The 20,319-nt window shown below is 47.8% G+C and overlaps 2 protein-coding genes across 2 annotated transcripts in view; both read left to right on the top strand.

Annotated features, from left to right (window-relative positions):
• Cdh13 (cadherin 13) overlaps positions 1-4,606 on the top strand; it is an 899,199-nt gene extending 894,593 nt beyond the window's left edge. The window contains exon 14 of the mRNA XM_047528617.1: positions 3,022-4,606. Within this exon, the coding sequence (XP_047384573.1) occupies positions 3,022-3,029 (8 nt within the window). The 3' untranslated portion in view covers positions 3,030-4,606. The remainder of the gene's footprint in view (positions 1-3,021) is intronic.
• A 9,302-nt stretch (positions 4,607-13,908) lies between these two features.
• Positions 13,909-18,230, top strand: Hsbp1 (heat shock factor binding protein 1). The gene is made up of 4 exons (XM_047527051.1): positions 13,909-14,070; positions 14,345-14,411; positions 14,922-15,042; positions 16,764-18,230. The coding sequence occupies exons 1-3, from the start codon at positions 14,026-14,028 to the stop codon at positions 15,038-15,040; spliced, it is 231 nt and encodes a 76-aa protein (XP_047383007.1). The 5' UTR covers positions 13,909-14,025; the 3' UTR covers positions 15,041-15,042; positions 16,764-18,230.
• The last annotated feature ends 2,089 nt before the right edge of the window (positions 18,231-20,319 follow it).

Genomic DNA, 20,319 nt, shown 5'->3' with positions numbered 1-20,319 from the left:
AAACGTGTGTTTATTACGAAGGTGTAGATGGCTTTATTGCAACTGAGAGCTGAACCAAAGGATCTGCATGTCCTTCTTTGACATCCAGAAATAAAGGAAATAAAACTAATGACATCGAGGGTGATAAAAAACGGAAAGTGTTGTTACTGTCGATTTTGTTGTGTAAATTACATGCTGATGACATTGAGGGGTGTGTGGCTCCTCCCCTAGTGCCCACCCAGAGCAGCAGACGGCTGCTCACTAGGCTGCATCTGTAGTTTTCCAGCATGGCTCGGTGTGGTATAACACAGGTAGTCTTAAGAGACTCGTGCAGAAACTTCTGACCATTGCTTTTGGCTTAATAATCAGAAATAGCAAGAATAGAAAAGGAGGTCAGTGAACCATTTTAACAAGTACCAAAATCAAATTTCTCTGTATTGAGGGGATGGTGGAGAGCCAAAGACAACTCATTTTACTCCACTGAAATTTCTTATTTTTTATTGAGGCATTATTTTCATACAGTAAAATCCATCCAGTTTAAGGTACACTTTGGTGAATTTTGGTGACTGTCCACAATCCCACGGCCACACCACAATTGAGATAGTTCCCTTTGCTATCAATCCCTTCTGCCTACCAGGCCCTCACTGATCTGCTGTCTCTAATGATAATTTTGCCTTTTCTAGAATTTCCCAGAGTGCATTAATATTTTTATTGTGAAGTGTGTTACTGGCAGAGGCAGAGCCTGGAGAAGCTCAGAACCTGAGCAGCACAGGCTGTCCTCTGCCTGCGGTTGGCTCCCAGTCACGCTTTGCGGAGGAGCCATGGTCCTTTAAAGTGATCTGACTGCATGGACGATGATAGTTGACCCTTGAGGGATTTCTAGGTGCCACGCACAGGCAAGCAAGAGCTTTACATAAATTACAAAGATTACCTCGTGTAATCATCTCAGCACGGCTAGGAGGTAGGATCATTTACATTATAGTCTAAATTGACTTAAGACGGGGATTGGAGACTCTAATTTGAAAACAAAGGGCTGGAGACTAATTTAGTGGATTTTATTCAGTCCAAAATTTGTTTTAATTTTTAACCAATTTGCCCCCTAAGGGATAGTTGGAAATGTCTAGAAACATTCCTCATCGTCATGTCTGGGAGGATGCTGCTAGCGGCACCTAGTGGACAGAGGCCAGGGCGATGCTGAGCATCCTGCAGTGCACAGGGCACCCCAACACCCAGAGCCATCCACCCCAAGGTCACCAGAAGCCTCAGGTGGTCTCTGGAAACAGATATGGGAGGCAGAGCACCAGCCTGAGAAGTCAAACAGCTTGTGACCACTTAGAAGACAAAAAGGACTGTGTCCAATCTAAGGAACCTCTGCACGGACGTTCCTCCCATGTGCTGCTTCAAAAATGCCCCATAGTTTACAACTGTCTTGCAACTTGGCTACGGATGAGACCCGAACCTTGTGCCAATCTAAGTGCCACATCGAAACATAGAAGTTGTAGCAGAATGCAGGCCATCTCCAGGGGGCCCTTCGGGCAGAGGCAGGACTGGCAGATTGCAGGAAGCTGAGAAAGGCCGGCGCCCACGTGCATGCCACCCACAGACTGAAGGATCCCCTCCCCTGCCCTCTCTTGATGGCATAGGACTCTCTGTGACAGAAGCCCCGGTCTGGAGGGCTTGGACAACTAGGCCTGGAGACAGGACAGTTTCCATAGCTTATAGAAACCCCAGTCCTGGCTGGAGTCCCTGCTCCTCTGTTGGAATCGCTTGGGCGTGGAAGTGCCTGCAGGGAGTGGGGCAGAAGAAAATGCTTCATTCCGAAACTGGACCTGGGCATCTTCCAGAGCTCCTCACGGCTGACAGCTGGGCTGAGTAGAGCAACAGGCTCCATCACTAGGCCAGCCCTCGCAGGGGGCCCGAAAAGTGCCCAGGAGCGGGAACTGGGGCACTGGGCTGCTAAACACACCCTACATGCACGTCACCCTCTGTGAACTTCTCCACTGAGCGACGTTCTCACAGTCCACAACTCTGCTACACCATGCCTTATTCCCTCTGGGAACACAGTGCTGCCCACCTGAGGTTGGTTGATAATGACTTTCAAAGATGTCCTCTTGCCGATCCCTGGATCCAGAGAAACTCTCACTTTAGCTCATAAAAAAGATTTTGCAGATGTGATTAAGCCAAGGGTGGTGAGATGGGGAGGTGGCCTGGGTTAGTCAGGTGAGCCCAATGTAATCCCAAAGTCCTCCCGAGAGGGACAGGAGGAGTCAGTCATATATACCACATGATGATGAAAATAGCCAGAGCTGAAGAGAGAAGAAGCTACACTGCTGGCTTTGAAGGAGGAGGACATAGGCACCTGCAGAAGCTGGGAAAAGCCAGGAGACAGACTCTGCCTGGGGCCTCCAGACGGAACCCGCCCTGCTAACACTTGGCTAACAGTTAGCTCCGTAAGACTCATCCTGGACTCGTGACCTCCAGAGCTGCATAAGAAAATATCTGTGTTGTCTTAAGCCACTACATTTGTGGTCATTTGTTATCACAGTAATAGGGAATGAGCATACCATTCTGTGACTAGGACAGTCATCAGTCTCTAAGCTGCAGGTCCACCTGCTCAGCATTTAGCACCGCTGTGCTAATGTGCATGACTAGGCTCGTTGGTAACAAGGCTAATGGTGAGCATTGGTCTCAGAGGAGGGATTTGGCATCTGAAGTCATCATTCACGTCTTCAAGGAAATTCAGCTCATGCGTGTGTGCATGTGTGTGCGCGCATGCGCTGTAGATGGAACCCGGGGCCTCACACATGCTAAACATAAGCTCTGCCTCTGAGCTGCACCCCTGGCCCCAAGTGGAGCTTCTTAACATATAAACCAGCAGAACCATTATTCTGTCTTCAAATGTCATGCTAGAGAGAAAAAATAAATTCCCCAAGGTAGTGCAGTGTTTGTTATAGCTTGTCAGTCACTTATCCAGTGTTTAGCTAAAATGTTTTGAATTAAGTTGTGATATCCCCGACCTAACTCTGAGCCTTTTCCATTCAGGTCTGTGAGAACTCCTGACATCTGAAGCTTGACTCCCAAGTTTCCATAGCAACAGGAAAAAGAAAAAAAAAAAAAAAAAAACCTATCCAAATCTGAAGATTGCCGTTTACAGCTATTGAACTTCACAACTAGGCCTCAATTGTCCCGGTTTTCATTTTCTTTGCTATTTCACTTAGTCTGTACTTCACCATTTTGACAGCATCTTCCTTTCTCCTTTAATTAATGGAACCCTCTGAATTTTCCCTGAGTGTTTGAAGATCATGACATAGAACTTGACCTTCTGGGAGCAGGAACAAAGACTACTTTTTCTGACGTGTTGACATTCTAGCCACTGCTCCTCACATCCAGCTGTGTCTGTGGGTGCGTATTTGTATATGTATGCGTATCTGTCTGTGTATATACACGGTATTTATAGAGAGAGACTCTGCAGGAGAAGCCTAGTTTTGATATGCCGTTCTTCCTTGAAAGGTCAAGCAGAGGGGCAGAAGCTAAGTCAGCTAAACCCTCCAAGGCCTCAGTCAAAACCTTGGCACAAGTACAGGCCACGGAGCAGTCACCTCTGTCCCAAAGCCACATCTCCACCAGCCCATTCGGCCTGAAGGCTGATGCTGAACGACCAGCGGGCAGGTCCCTAGAGAGGCAGGGCAGAGAAGAAGTCATTTCTCATTAGTGTGAGGACCGCCACTAATTCCCACTACCACCAAATGCCGTGCTCCTGAGCCACGGTGGTGAGAGCAGAGCAGGAAACCGTGCCATCCAGTGCCAAGGAGAGGGCTGCCACACTCTTTCATGGACATCAACGTGCATTTGTATGCAACCTGAATCCTTAGTCCCACTGGCTTTTGTGGCAGCTTGGGTCATGGTGGAGACCCTCTTCCGTGGTGTGTGCACAATTGCAAATGCCATCGTGGAAGTCAGACATACATACCAAGAGGCCAACAGGTACCATCTTGTATACACGTATATGCCCACATGTATAGACATACATTTATGCACATAAACACCGTTTATTTCATATATACAGGCATAAAATAGAGTAAATACAGGTAGTTTTAAAAGTACCCTTTTGTGTGAATTGACTACCGTTGTTTGCAAACCTGAAAATAAAAGATGTTCATTATGTATGAGAAGTAATTGATTTTTATTCTGTGAGCATGTAAAAGAGGAAAGTTAGTGCTTGTACTACGATTATCTTCTTGTGGATAAACTATAAACGAACCATCTGAGCTCACACCAAATTTTTCTATCAAATAAAACTAGTGACAGCCTGTGGCTTTTTCTTAGAGCTTGCCACGAGCTAGGGTAAGGTAAGTGTCTTAGCATATTTTAATGCGGTTGCTTACTAAAGGTTTTAACCACACATGCGCACATGCACACCCACGCTTTCTTATGCAATCTATGTTTGCCCATGCTTTTCAGTTAGCCTTTTGTAGGAAGTAGAAGTCATATGTTGTCTTTGTTGTAGTGAAATTATGCAGATAGAGTTCCATATATTGTATTTGTTTCAATAGTAAATCTTTTTGGAACATATAGAATGCAGAGATTTTTTTCCATTAAAATAAATGGGTATTGGTGGTTAAAACTCCTGGGCAGTAGCTTTTCTCTGATTTCTGTGTGTGTCTAACATCACTGACGGCCGGTCTTGTCTTAGTGAAGTTCACAGTTTTGACTGCTGGGGTCCCTGTACTCTCTGTTGGGGGGATGGGTCTGCGAAGTCAGAAGCACCAGCTCACCCCTGGTCTTGGGCACCTTACTCATGTCACCACGGCTGGAAAGTTGGTGGCAACTCACAGATGGCACCATTCTCAAGTTGATGACCACATTTAGCACAGTCAGTGATATGTCCGTAGTCCCGAGACATGGGGATCTTCTCTTGAACAATTCCCAGTGCTTACTCAGGGGACGTCACACCTTTAACACAATATGACTATTCTCCACAAGTGCATGACCCCACACAGGGCTGGAACTCCCAGCCTGCACGTTCACACCTTACGAGATTCCCTCCTCTGGCTTCAGCGGGCATGACCATCTGCCTCCTGGAGCACCTCACTGCCCTCCTGCTGCTGGACTGGGGGAGAATGTTCACTCTCCCACAGCTGGCTGGCAGACAACCTGACCCGCATACCACATAACAGTCAGAAGGCTCACCCTCCAGCTGTCTTGAGCCATCTCCAGGGGAAATACAGAAGGAAAAGGGGCAAGGCTTCCACTTTACTCCCAGGCCAAGACCTCCTGCACTTGGCAGCCACAGAGGCGATGGCACTAAGGTTAGAACACAGAACAGCAGTGGACCTTGCACATACCCCATGGATAGGTAGAACTCATCCCACCTTTTCCTTATCAGGATGGAGGTATTCCCATGGTGTTGCTCCTTCTAATCCTTCCCAAAGAAGAGAAAAGCAGGTCCACTCACGGAAGCCCAAGTGGTTGTCTCCTGAATTGCAGGACATTTCAACATGCTAGGATATGTTATGTGGTTTACTAAATGCACAAGTAGAATCAAAGCAGCATTTTATTATTCCCTAGCATTTCTCTACGTCCACATTATTTTCTTAAAATCAAGTGAAAGCAAGAAACTGCCTTTCCCAAGTAGTGAGCCCAAGAGTGAGGATTTTATTTCCCCTGCGACATGGTCACACTTTCCTCACTTCTCTTTCTGAACACATCAACCACCCTCGCTGACCAAAAGTTACATTTCACTCCATTTTACATATGACAGATTAATTATATTGGGTCATTTATTTCAATAAGAATGTGCAAGTGTTGTCTAATTTTGATAAGAGTCACTTCCAGGGCTACCAGTTCTCCAGATGAGCATCACTTCAGGCAGACACACCTGTGGCTTCCCTCGGCCAGTGCCAGCAAATCCAAACATCACAGCAAAGTAAATCCAGCTAATTTTCATGGTAGGTATCAAGGCTTTGGCTCTTAAAGAACATGGTTAGGAATAGCTCATCTCGGACTTTCAAAATGTCCTTTTCAATGGTCTGAGGAAGGAATAATCATTTACCATCAAAGTTACAGAATAGATGAAATTGTGTTTTAGCCGAAACAAATACATTGGGTCTTGAATTTGAGATGGGACAAGTCAAATGCTGTTAACCAGTCTGTGTTGGACACTGGACCCACCCACAGTCAAGCTGTCCAGATGATGGAGAAAAGGGCTGTGTGGACATAGAACCAAGAGGTGATTGACAGTAATGACGCGTTACTGGCTTGTTCCATGGCTTCTCCCTGCAAAGCCCTTCCTGCTTAGGTCGGCCCAGTTGACCCTCACAACAGCCACATCCAGCAAATGCCTCACCTCCCCACCTTCAATGAGAAGGAAGAGGAGACTCCAAACAGCCCAATGCCTGCAAAGGCAAGTGGTCACCAGAACCAAAACCCAGCCCCTGGCTCCAGGGCTCCTGCTCTTCCCACCACAGACAGCGCCACTCCTGCCTCAGCCACAAAGCCAGGCCCAGGGCCAGTGCAGGCCAGGAAAGAGCGGCAGCCTCGGCCAGTGGGGCCCTCCGTCCAGGCCAACTTCCTGCTAAGGGGTGGTACCTCCTCCTACCAGGCACCTCTTACCAACGCTACTCTCCTAGGAAACGCCTGCTGTTTTTAATGCTGATAATGCTCTACAAAAACTGTTAACAATACTCTAAGTTAATACTGGAACACTAGACAAATTTTCCATGCAAGATATCATAATTTCTGAAGTATCCTGCCCCTTCCTTTCCGTGGCTTGTTGGCAAGTACGTGGAGGTTTCTGCCAGATTAATTCAGTACCTTGATTAGCCAAAAGTCAATTCACGTTCCCCCAAGTACCCATCCACTTCCTAACCAACTGAGGCAAGGGAAAGCTGAGCAAGAAGGCGGCGTGGGCTTTCCAGGAGTTCAGACTATGCTTGGTTACAGACACGATTCAGGAAGACATTTCCAACAGGGTCTCCAAGCAGCTTTCTGGTTTTGTAAATGTAGCCTGGGAATCTCTCCAGGGGTGGGGGCCTTAAGCTCGAGTGGACAGTGGTACATACGTGCGTATGTAGCAGCTGGGAAGGTGAGCCTGGAGACAGATCTGGCCGCCCTTTCTGTCCATGACCAACCCATCCAGTGAGCGGGATGGCCTCTCACAGAGACCACACATCCTATCTTTTCTTCCGTTCACCTTGACACCTCTCCTGATGGAATGGGAAATGCTTTCCTAATTGTTCATGTGAAGCAATGAGCAATTCTTTCACTGTCTCCCACCTGTTCCTCTTCCTGGAGTTCCAGTGGCTGCTACTGAGGACATTCTCTGGCTATGACTGTGTTCCATACGAGCATGGGCCAGATTTAGAGACAGAGGAAGGTGGCGGGATTGCAGTGTGCAAATGACGATCACAGAGAAGAACTTGAACTCTGTAAATTAAGAGTAAACACACGGGCTGGGGCTGTGGCTCGGGGGTAGAGCGCTCACTTAGTATGTGTGAGGCCCTAGGTTCGATCCTCAGGGCCACATAAAAATAAAATAAAGGCATTATGTCCACCCACAACTGAAACTAAAATGAAAAAAATAAAAACCTATAAGCAGAAGTAACTCACCAAGTTAAGTTAAGTAAGCAGAAACCTCTGGTCCTATGGTCACCTCCCTCGTCAGAGGGCTGCTGAGCTTGCCCCACCTTTGGTCCATTTGGCTAGACCTGCTTGGTGTCAAGTGCTCAGTGGGGCGACGGTGAGACACAGCCCCGGAGTAGGACTGGCAATTCTTGCTGTGACGCTCCGAAGCCTGGAGACCGTGGCTTGCAGCAGCGCACGAGCACGTGCCAAAAACTTTTGTTTTCCGCTTTTCTGAAGCTCAACCCTTAGAGAATAATAAAGTCACTCTGCATCTATGACACGCAGCACTGGGTCACAGAGGTCGAAGGTGGTGCCGTATGACAAAGCCTGTCGTCAGTGCCTGTTTGTGCCACCCCGAGGGCAAAGCATTATTCGTCCCTTCTGAAGTCAGAATTTTCAGAGATTTTTAAATACCCAAAAGGGATAAAAATTTATCTTCTTCAAATATTTAACTCAATCACAGGTGCCAACCTTTCCAGCCCCTGGTTGCTGAACTTGACAGTTTCGGGGCTGTCAATGGACAGTTGCTGTATTGTGTCATCACAAATAAATTTGTAACTTGTTTGTGAAACATTCAAGTGAAGGGTCTCGGGGAATTTCATCGCGTGTGCTTGGCTGAGGCCATCTTCAGCACAGCGCGGTCCAAACGCAGGGGCGGAGCAAGGGGACAACACAAAGGGACGCATCTTCCGGCAGTGCACAGTTAGCCTGTGGCATTTAGGGACCGCAACGACGTCAGGTGCTGTCGGCTTGAGAATCAGCCCTTTTCTTCTTTCATAACAGTTAAATCCTTCTCATGGAAAAATAGATGACAGACAGGCAACAAGAGGCTTGGAGAGATCCTGAACAAGAAAGAGAAGAGGAAGGTGTTCATTCTTTGGTTTGTTTGGTTAGGTTTTCGTCCTGGGGATTTAAACCAGGGACACTTTGCCACTAAGCCACATCCCCAACTTTTTTTTAGTTTTTTGAGACAGGGTCTTTCACTAAGTTGCTTAGGGCCTTGCTAAGTTGCTCAGGTTGGCCTCGAACTTGTGATCCTCCTGCCTCAGCCTCCTGAGTCACTGGGATTACAGGTGTGCATCACCATACCCAGCTAGTGTTCATTTATAATAAATGCCTCCCGTGGCACAGATACTTCACACATTTATATTCGTATGTATGTATTACATTACACATCAAATATATAATTCATATGTATAAAATGTACGTACACATAATTGTGCATGTAATGACACAATTCATGGGACATGAAATAGATATTGCCTCCATTCTATAGATGAAGACTCTGAAAGTGTCACACCTACTAAGTGGTGGCTCTGACCCCACTCTGGTACTTGCTCTGCTGCACCCTACGGCAGCACCACTGCACATGTCACCAGGAACAAAATGATGAGCTGTTGCTGTCACATGCCATGCATGAAAGTGGTGACGACTAAGCAAATGTGGGCCGGCAAGCCAAGCAGAACAGAAGAAACCCGAATTCGCACGGATGGCTTCCTTCCTCCTGGGCAGTCTGTCTCCAGGAGACTGCTAGTTCGGGTAAATAAATAGGAAACCGATTCCTTGGCAGCTAATCATGGAGACACTAATTTGGAAAATCGCCTCAAATGAACACAAGCAGCCTAAACCAACACTCCAAACCACCAGTGCAGCAATTCAAGATGACCTGGACAACACTGATCAACGGCTTCCCAGGAAAACTGGCTCTCTGCCTTTGGTAGACGGCTCGAAGGCCCAGGCTCCTCCCACTTCGGTGCACAGCGGGCACATCCAGCGCGGCAGGGCACACTCCTCAGAATCCAGCAAACTTGACTCTCACTCAGAATCCCAGCCAAGAGGACTGGCATGGAGTGACCGTGTCTCCACATTAAATCTGCCGTGGCCATACTACCTTCTCTGACCAAGCCCTGCCTCTGCTCTGGGCAAGACCTGCATGGGCCGATGGCGAGTGCCCACTTGCAGGGCTGCCCTGGATGATTGATCTGCACACAACAGGCACCCAGCACCCACAGGAATCCTGTGCTGTCCTTCCTGAGCTTGATCCCCCCCAGAAGCCACCAGATGTCACCCATTCAGCAACACTTCCCTGTGCCTCCCCTTTTCAAATTACAGAACTATGTGCCATCAAAGCAAACACAGACTCTTTTCCCTCTGACTCTTGGTCTTTGCGTAGGGCAAAAGTCTGTGGCTTTGATCCTGCGAGGACATCTTCATGACTCAGCCATATCCCTGCCCCACCTCTCACCCCGCACTCACTCTGCACTTCAAAAAGCCAGCCGAGCCAAGTCACAACTCCAATTTCAAACTAGATAAGTGCAAATGTATAATTTTGCTTAAATTTATTTTTTTAATTGTACATTACCACTAAGAATGAAAAACCAATGTCACTTGGTCACTAAGATAGCAAGCAAAATAAATACAATGAAAAACAAAACAAAAGACCAATTGCCTGTTAACTAGATATTATGTCTACTCAAGACACGGGTATGGGACTGTGTTAAAAGGAAAGATGAATAAATAGGGGTTCAAGAGGTCTCAAAGACACAGTAACGTCCTGTGAGACCCTCTGTCACGAGCATGGAGTAAGGAGATGCTGTGTAGCTCACACGGTGTGACGTCAAGTCCACGTGTCATCCAGAATCATTTGAATAGTGACAAATGGAACAAAACTGCAGTGAGAGAAGGTCAGGAGGCAGGTGCAGAACGCCAGTGGCCTGTCCTCCTCTTTCTGGAGCCCTGGCTGTGGAGCAGAAGCTCCAGAAGGACCCGGATCTGTGGGCTTCACCTTGCGGGGAGGGCTGGATTTTCCATTTGCTTTTCCACTTTCATCTGCTGAGAGGACAGAACATGAGGAAGGAGGAAGTGAGGCAAAGAAGCCAGCTCCTGGTGTTGGTGGGAGAGAGCAAGGTCCAGGACCCAGGACTCTGCCTTGAACAAATGCACAGCCGTGCACGTGAGGAAGGACATTTGTTCCTGAGACAGAAAGGCCTGAAGTGACCCAGGTGCTATCACAAGTTCTTGTGCCAGGACAGAGAGGGGACTAAGGGATTTTGACTGAGAATCTGTTTCCTCCACAGATATTTTTCTCCTTGGGAGCTAAGATCATCTCCTGAGAGCGAGGGCACTCAAAAGTGGGTTTGGGGGACCTGGAAAGGTTTGGAATGGCCACCAAAGTGTAAGGAGCCAGAGCCACCCAGGCCGCCAGAAGATGAGATCTTCTACCGTGAAAGCTAGTGGCAGGCTCTCCCAGCTGCCTGTGGCCACCTGAGAAAAAAGCAGCAAGGTAAACAGCAAGCTCAGACCCAGGACCAGGACCCAACAGAGCAGCTGAAGATGCAACCAGGAGAGAAGAAATCAGAACTTCTCCAAACCCTGCTACGCTGCGATCGCTCCTGCTCTGCCCACCGAGGCCAACACACAAACCATCCCGTTGCACGCAGCCACGTACATGGACACCTTTACGGGGCGGGTGGGGGGGAACCAAGAAAGGAGTGTGGAGAAGGGTTTGGCTTGAACCAAAAAGCTGTTCTGAAAGCACTATGATAAGCCCCCATAAAACCAAGCCAAGCTGAAACGAAAAAAGAGAATCACAACATGCAGTTAATCTAGAAAGAGGAAAGAAATGCTAAGAGGAGATAAAGACAACTGAGGCACTACCAGGAAAGCTAAACATGAGGACTACTCAGAACCAAAGTTAACTGCCAACGCCTCACGCTGCAGTGGTTTTGTTAACGGGGAGCTGGGAGCCAGGTTCAGAGAGTCCCCCATGGAGCACCACCAACTGCCACAGTAAGTCAGGGACATTTTTGGGTAAAGCAGCTATGCATATGTCTTAGTCTCCACACAGAGAAAGCATGCCGCCTTCTAAGTGCAAAAGTACATAAATAAAGCCTGTCCTGAAAGTGTCAAGTCCCTTTGTTATTTATGCAAATTTCAATCAATGCTTTAAAAAAAAAGAACAAACAAACAAAAAAAAAAAACCTCAAGTATCCCACCAGCAGGAAGGAAGCAAGGAAGGAACGAAGAGGCAAACTCTAGGTCCTGCCACTAACTCCAGTTTTCATGTTGCTCATGGCCAGAGGCCAGATCTTACTAGAAGCCCCAGGTGCTGAGTGATCAGGTCCAAACCAAGAAGCCTGAGGCCCTCCTAGCCCTTGGTACCACTAAATGACTCTAGAGCTTTTTGGAAACTATAAGCTAACACATGTGGGTACTGTGGGTACTACCACAAGTCCTTAAGGTTGTATCACATTACCAACCACTATGACTCTGCTGACGAGACCTGTCCACGTTCTCCCCTCAGTAGCTCAGAATATGACATTACTTGGAAATAGGGCAATTAGATATTATTAGTTAAGATGAGGTCATGCTGAATTAGGATAGACCCTTAATCCAAAATGTCTAGTGGCTCTGTGAAAGAGACACACACACAGGAAGAGGCCATGTGAAGACAGAAGCAGAGACACATCTACAAGCTAAGGCACACCAAGGATGCTGGCCATCACCAGAAGCTAGGAGAGATGTGGACAGGTCCTCCCTCAGCAGGAGCGGACCTGGCCAACACCAGGATTCCACACCGTGGCCTCCAGAACTGCGAGACAATAAATTTCTGTTGTCCAAGCCACCTATTTTAGGGTACTTTGTTACAGTGGCCCTGGGGTACTAATATACCAACCCTCAATCTCAATATAGGGGAACATTCTCAAAAAATGGCATAGCAAAAATAAAACCCATTCTTTAAGAGTGAGTGCACAGAATTCTAGGCAGTCTTCAGATTCCTCAAACTTGGGTCCCTGGGAGATGTCTCAGTGCCTGGGGTGGAACAGAGGAAATGCTGCTGGCATCGACTGGGTAGAGGTCAGAAGTACTGCTCGGCATTCATAGGATACTGAGCACCCTCTGCCCACTGACAAAGAATATCTGGCCCTGATACCCACAGGAACACTGCTCTAAACTCAGAGAACTCAAGAGAATCCTAAAATGATAGAAAAAGGAAAAGATGTAGTCAGAAAGACTAACATCTTCCATTTCCTTAATCTGATAACTTTGTTCAAGTTTATTAGCTCCTCTGTGTCTAATTTCCAAAATTGTAAAATGGTGGTAACTATATCACAGGGGTCTTTTGAGATTTAAAACAGAAGTACGTTGCCAGGCACAGTGGTGCACACCTGTAATCTCAGTGGCTGGGGAAGCTGGGATAGGAGGATCACAAGTTCGAGGCCAGCCTCAGCAATTTAGCAAGTCCCTAAGCAACTTAGAGAGACCTCTCAAAATAAAAAATAAAAAGGGCTGGGGATATAACTCAGTGATAAAGCATCCCTGGCTTAAATCCTCAGTAAAACACACACACACACACACACACACGCACGAGCGCACACAGTTATGCTTATTTCAAGGAGCTCCAGGAAAGCACTATCCAAATCCAAGTAACCATCAACCACTTACGAAAAGTTTTGTAGACCTAGCACAGGAAGGCAGATCTGCGTGGGAGGGCTGGGGTGATGGGTAGGTGGTGAGGGGCATCAGCGAGGCTGCAGGGGGACATAACTGGGGAGGGCCGTTGAGTCCCATCGACCATGGCCAACCCCGACCGAGCTTTGTTACGGACGCTGGTGGGCCTCGCAGCCTCCCTCCAGTCAAACTCTAACTGCAGCTGACCCCAAAGAGCCCTCAAAGGAAGGGTGTGAAGATCGCTGGACCATGCCAGCCTGCAGTGAAGGGCTCTCCCAGCTCTTCACCATGAGCCCCAAGGCCACCTGAGGGCTGGAACTCAGGGTCCTCAACACCCCAACCCACAGACCCGCCTTTACCAAACCAGAACCTTCCCCCGAAGGCCCCAGGTCAGGCAGCGTCGCCCTGCGGGGACGGTGCCAGAATGTAAAGCGGCCGCGGCTCGGTTCCACCGTGGGAAACGAACAGAGGCAGGGCGTCCACCACTACTGGGGAGGACGCCCGCCCCGCGGGTCGGGATGGCAGCGGCCGGGGCTCCAGGCGCAGGGCCTGTCTCCTGGCCCGGGGCGTTGACGAGGGTCCTTCGGGTGGCAGGCATCCCTGCAACCGAAGGGGGCCAGGCGTCTCCTGCCAGGGTCTGGGGAAGGGCCAGCGTCGCTCCCCAAATGCTCGCTCATCCCGGATGTCCCACTTTTCCCGCCGCGGGCGGGGCGGTGGGCGGGGCCAGCCGGGCGGCCAAGCCCGGAAGGGCGGGGCGCGCTGGGTGGGAGGGCGGGGCCTTGCCTCGGAACGGAAGCGCCCGGCCTCGAGGCCCTTCCGGCGCGTGACGTGGACTACCGCTCCCACCGTGCCCCGCGGTCCCGCGAGCGTGCTGTCTCCTCGCGAGAAGCGGGCGGCTGGGGGCGTCTGCGCGGACAAACGGAAGTGTGGGTGACAGTCTGAGACCTCGCCGCCAAGCTGGGAACCGGAGAGATGGCCGAGACTGACCCCAAGACCGTGCAGGACCTCACCTCGGTGGTAAGGGGCGGCCGAGCTCAGGCCCGCGGTCCCTGCCCCGCCGCGCCCGCCCGGCCGCGACCCCGCCCCGCAGCCGCCCGCAGCCGCCCCGCGCGGACCCGGCGCGCCAGCCCAGCTGGCCCGTGGGTCCGGCCCGACGGAGGGAGGACCCGGGCCCGAGAGGGGATGCTGCGCGGAGGCCGAGCTGGGCTGGAACCCGGAGGCTGAGGTCCCGCCCTCCCCGCAAGCCGTCCCAGGCGGGGCTGCATTTCGCTCGTTTGTTTTGGTTTTTCAGGTGCAGACGCTCCTGCAGCAAATGCAAGATAAATTTCAGACCATGTCCGACCAGATCATTGGAAGAAATATCCTTTTTATCTGTGGTCGTTCGAGGGACCTTTGGCGCCTACTCGCCAGGAGTGGTGGGTCAGGGGGTGGTGTACAGGCCAGCTCCAGCCACTTAGGAATTTCATCACTGAGCTGTGCAGGACTGGCCCGGGAACGCAGCTGAGCTACACAAACTCCTGGCTCGGGGAACCGACAGGCCGTTGGTGACCCTGACTAGTAGGGTCAGTTGTTGGCTGTGAGCCATAACCTTATGAATGGACTAGGAAATTACCGGCTGTAATTAGTGAATGAAGAAACTGAGGGTCAGAAGAGTGAGAACTTGCCAGGTCCTGTCTCTAGAGAGGATAGGGCTGGAATTGGAGCAGACTCCTGCACTCTCCACCACCTGACTATAGCAGTGCCCAGAGGAAATTGAGAAACCAGTGTCCTTAAAAACGGTTGTGTTGAAGTCCATAGTCAAGGGGGCCTGGAGGAAAAAAGTAAGGGAGATGTTGCTGTGCTTCCTGCCTCCTCCTTAACTTCACCACTTGATGATATGAGTAGTCGCATTGATGATCTAGAGAAAAACATCGCAGACCTCATGACACAGGCTGGGGTGGAAGAACTGGAAGGCGAAAACAAGATACCTGCCACACAAAAGAGTTGAAGGTGAGGGAGGGCACAGTTAATTTTTAAAAGGACACAGAAAGATGACCTGTAACTATGATCTTGCCCAGTCAGTATTTTCTCTAGATCAATTTCCAACCATGGTCCCAGCACCACCAGCACCCCCACCACAGACTCCATATTTTGAATATTTTCATAGCAAACTTAATTCCTTATGTAGGATTTATTATCTGTGTCTCCAGTTTTTATTCATTTTTTTTTTTTTTTATTAATTACACTTGTATCAGTGTTGTTTAAGACCATGGGCTTACATTGGAAAGACACTATCATTCCATTAATAACATGGTTTTGTTGGCCTTTTATCAGTGGAAGATTTTTTCACTGGTGGTTTTTTGGGTTTTTTTATTTTTGTTTGTTGGGGGGTTTTTTGTTTTGTTTTTAAAATAGCTGATAAGTCACCACGTTGTCACCTTGTAAATACTTTAGATTTTAGGGATTTCTTGGGAACTTACAACTTGGATGAACTAAATTGGCCACATTAAACCTTTATTGTTGACTTGATAAAGTTTCCACAGAATAGAGCCAGTTGCCATGGCACATGTGGCTCAGGAGGCTAAGGAAGCCTCAGCAAAAGTGAGACACTAAGCAACTCAATGAGACACCAACTTTAAATAAAATATAAAATGAGGCTGGGGATGTGGCTCAGTGGTGGAGTGCCCCTGAGTTCAATCCCTGGTACCAAGAAAAAAAAAAAAAAAAAAAAATTCTACAGAATAGTTTTAGATATCTAAGGAAAGACACATTTACAGTACCCATGTAGCAAGACAGACAGAGGCACGCTAATCACTCAGTTCAGTGAGTTTCTTCATTGTAGGCCTTTGCCTGTGTTCATGTATGGGTGTTGGTGGTGACCCGTAAACCCCTCTCCCATTTTTCATTTTTTTATTTACTTATTTTTAATGCTGAGGGTTGAAACCAAGGGCACTCTACCGCTGAGTCCTTTTTATTTTTTGATACAGGGTCTCAGTAAGTAGCTGAGGCTGGCCTCAAATTTTTAGGCTTCCTGTCTCAGTCTCTTGAGTAACTGGGATTACAGACATGCACCGTTGTACCTAGCTCCAAAAATAATTCTTAAAACTCAGTTTATCCCATCATATTAGTATCATCTGATTCCCTACAAAAATATAGTTTACCAAGAATATCATGTGATGACAGTAGCAGGTCGATGATTTGGTGAAAGGAACCTAGTTCCCTTCTTTTCTGGGCATGCCCTGGACCAGGTTTCCAGGAACTATGAAACAAATTTCTCGGAAGTCCTAGAGGTCTGGCGGTCAGAGACATGTAAAGTGGTTTGTATTTATACAATAGTTTAAGTTGATTCACTGTAAGAAAATCACATAACTGCTTTGTGTTATGTCATCATTATTTCTACCTAGGGATAATTTGGAAAGTGCCCTACCAGTCACAGAAGCTTTTGGGGACTCTTATGTGGCAGTCAGAAATCCCACGAACTGAAAATTGTAAGATTGCAGGATTGAAGATTGTGAAATGACAGGGATAACACAGAGAAGGGAATGGGAAATAGCAGATGGATTCTGAAATTTTTAAATAAAGATCTCTAATTAAATCTTTCATTTTTGCTGCAAAGAAAGTATAATTCATTAGAGAATACCAAAAAGATTTTTAGTTGATAATCTGTGTATCATTGTTATTTACCCTCATATGATAAAAAACAGTGTTGATGATGTTTCCTTCTTCAACAGGTTGCTAATTACCCTGAAATCTGGAACACCATTTTTCCAAGCCAAGAGAAGACTGAATGGCTTTTTGCAACTAACTACTAAGTGTAGACAGGTTTTATATTATAGTGCATTCTTATCACATACTATATAGTGAGTTTTTAGAGTGATTTTTCTCCCCAGTTTCTCAAACATGGTATCTTCACACCTTGGAAGTTGGTCAGTTGTGCTCTTAATTATTAAACACTAAAATTTTGGCGGTTCCTGCATAAAATTGTCAAATTTTTTAGTGCATTTTTGTGAAGTCATTTTTTTCCTGCCATTCTTTTGTAGTAGTTGCTGTTTGATAAAAGTTGATGTATAATTTTTTATTAGATAAGTAGTAAATCCTTTAACGATTGTTGGACTTGGTGAAGTAAAACATTTGTAGAGTTCAGATTCTTTCATTTTTAGCACAAAGTGACTGTTGTGCTAACACCAAATAATGTGTTGGCAATACTTTCCAAATGGCTAAAAGTTGTTTATTCAGAAATGTCTGTCACTACTTTGTTGCCAAAACTCAGAATTGAACTGCAACTTATGACTAGTCTGTGAGATCAGATGCTAAAGTCAGTGAAAAGTAACCACTGCCACTGTACTGCATTAGCATTTTTAATACAGGAAATACCGAATAGCCTGATATAAGGAGGCATTCATTTGTTAGAGTTTTGCATGAGATTCTATACTTCAGTAGGCCTCTCTCTAGTTGTTCATCCACAATGGTTACCACAAAAAAAAAGGCAGGATTTTAAACTCAATTTTTCCATCCTTTCTTTGAGCTACTAGTTGAAGAAAAGGGAAAGGAGAGAGTACTGGCTGAGACTGTACCAGTCACTTGGCTGGAACGTGCGTGAGCGGTAGTAGGCTCAGGATTTTGAACTGTTCCTTACCTAAATCCTCATAGAGTAATAATTTTTGTTACTGATTGTAAAAGATATTTGCCATTCAGAAACGCAGTGACAGGAGTGCTGAACCTAGAGGCCCATGTTGATGAGCGGGGAGGCAGTCCCTGTGATTGTCACCAGAGTGATTTCCTACAGCCAACTCTGGAATGCCTGGAAATGCCTCGAGGGAGACCAGTGAAAGCAGCAGGGTTTAGGTCTCCATGTCACCAGTCTCGTTTGTATTGCAAATATATAATATTAAGAAATATTTTGTCTTATTTATAGAATATATGGGGAACACAGTCAGATTCTGTAACAAAGCCACCAGGATGTCGGCCGGCTGCAGCAGCTCTGAGCTGGGGCCAGCAGCAGGTTCTGCAGGGTAGCTGGGTGTGCGTTGTCCCGACGGGGCCAGCTGCGGCCTGCGTGCGGAACGTGTTCAGGGCTTCTGAGGGCAGTAGAAAGGGCAGGCTGCTGGCTGTTGGAGGATGGCGGGGACTTGGGGAGGAGTTACTTCCTCCAGGTAACATTTCAGAGGCCAAAAATAAAGGTGCCTAAAATCCTGCTATTGAAGCTTGCTTGTGTCAAAATTTATTTAATCATCCTTCACCCTCGAGTTTCCAAGTCACTTCACCAAGGATCATTTTCATACCTGCCACCTGGTTAACGTGTCTTTGAACTAGTGTGGTGATAACTGGACAGAAGCCAACTAAGCGTCCCTACCGTTTTGGCTTCCGTTTAGTACTCGAGCCCTTCTCCAAGCTTGGGACACAGCCTTAGCCTTGTGGAAAACAGCTGTGTCACCTGGTGCGGTCTCCACCTTGGTGCAGAGGGAAGGTTCCCTTCTCCTGAGATCACCTGTGTGAAGGAGAACTTCAGCTGCCCACCAAGCTGCCAGTGCCCTGAGCACTCAGGACAAGACAGCTCCACTGACCTCCTAGCCGGGCTTGGCCCTTCTGGCACACCTGGGTGAGTCCCATAAGGACACCGCCACCTCAGGGTGGCATGCACCCTCCTCACTCTCTGTTCAACAAGACCCCTTTCACGGGCACTTCTGGCCAGCGTACGTCTGCAGGATCTGTGCTGTCCTTCCCCGCTCTTCGTTCTTTGCAGTGCAGGGGATTGAACCCAGGCGCTCTACCACTGAGCCACATCCCCAGCCCTCATATTTTGTGCTGGGACAGGTTCTGTCTGAGTTGCCCCAGCTAGCCTTCGATTTGTGATCCTCCTGCCTCAGCTTCCTGAGTTGTTGGAATTACAGATTTGTGTTATTGTGTCCAACTCTCTTCCCTGGAAATCTTTACGCCCTCTCATTCTCCAACTGTCCTTCACTTATTTATAGGCAGCAGAGGTGCCACTGAGGCCGGTCAGAACAGGTCAGTGTGGAGTCCCCCATCCGAGGAAACAGCCTGATACTGGACCAAGTCCCCCGTCTCCCAAGCCCAGAGGCCCCAGCAGCTTCCTCGACCAGCTCTTAAAATTAACTCACCTTCAGCCACATAATTTTAAAATCTTAATCATATTTTCCTTTCAATTTTGTTTCTCTACTTTCATTGCTAGCAAAGTAATGCCAGCGTTGACCCTATCAGAAGGAGCATGCAGTATTCCAGGTAATGAGGCTGGTTTGCCTGAGTCCTGGGAATCCTACCCCCTCTAGGGGCACTGTTGCTATGGGAATGTAGTGTCCTCCAAACAACTTGAAAATGAACTTTTTTAAATATCCTGTTTTCGAGTTAAAAGATTCCTACGTAAATAAGTATCCTTTGTTATTTGTATTTTGTATATTTTAATTGGATGAAAGTGGAAGAATTCTTCAATGTCATAGCCAACCCTGAAAATTAACTGTCAACAATAATAATTGCTGAGAGCCAGCACCTATTGAAAGCATTTACGTTAAGCCCCTGTGCTGTGCTAAGTGTTGTTTACGCTCTACCCTAATCCTCATGACAACATCCAGTTACATTTTAAAAAGAACTTGCCAGGCAGCCTAGCGCAGGAGTCACTGAAAGAAGACTTGTGATTGGATGTTAGTTTCCACCTGATGAAGCACTTAGCAACAGGAAGGACATTTTGCTTCTGCAAGTCAGGGTGGTTTCCCTGCGAGAAAGCAGTCCTGAGGCTGAGGAGGAGCCTGGGAGCGCCTCAAGCCTGCTGGGATTCGGCTCCTTACAGGTGTACAGTCTCCCCTGGTCTGGTCCCTGCTGCTGAAACGGAGTGTGGTGTCGCCACCTCCAGCAGGGCCCCAGACATGTGGAGACATGCTGGCTGTGGGGCCACAGACTGACCGGCTTTTCAGACTGGTCTAGCAAACACTTTCCCGAAAAGAATAGTGCTTTTCCCCAAGAGTCAGGGGTAGCCTGAGGTCAGCATGTGGGCTTGAGAAGCCCTTCCTGGCGCTCACAGCACAGCCCTGCCTAATGGACGGGTGAGTGGCATCCCATGGCAGAAGTCCTCCAGGAGATGCCCCACCAAGGCCAGCTGGACCCCAGCTTGCAGCTGCCATCTCAGTGCATCCAGCAGATAAAGACTGTTTGTCCCTTGCTTTGTCCCTTGCATAGGAAATTATTTCCTTAGAGGTGTTTCTACCCACTTCCTGTGCCTGAGGCTAGTCACTAAAACAGGACCTGCATGACAGGTTGAGTCCTGTGGTTGCCCTT

This window comes from Sciurus carolinensis, chromosome 16 (genome assembly GCF_902686445.1).
Source record: "Sciurus carolinensis chromosome 16, mSciCar1.2, whole genome shotgun sequence".
Classification (NCBI taxonomy): domain Eukaryota; kingdom Metazoa; phylum Chordata; class Mammalia; order Rodentia; family Sciuridae; genus Sciurus; species Sciurus carolinensis.
Note: the sequence above shows the minus strand (reverse complement) of the source record. Positions and strands in the feature narration are given on the sequence as shown.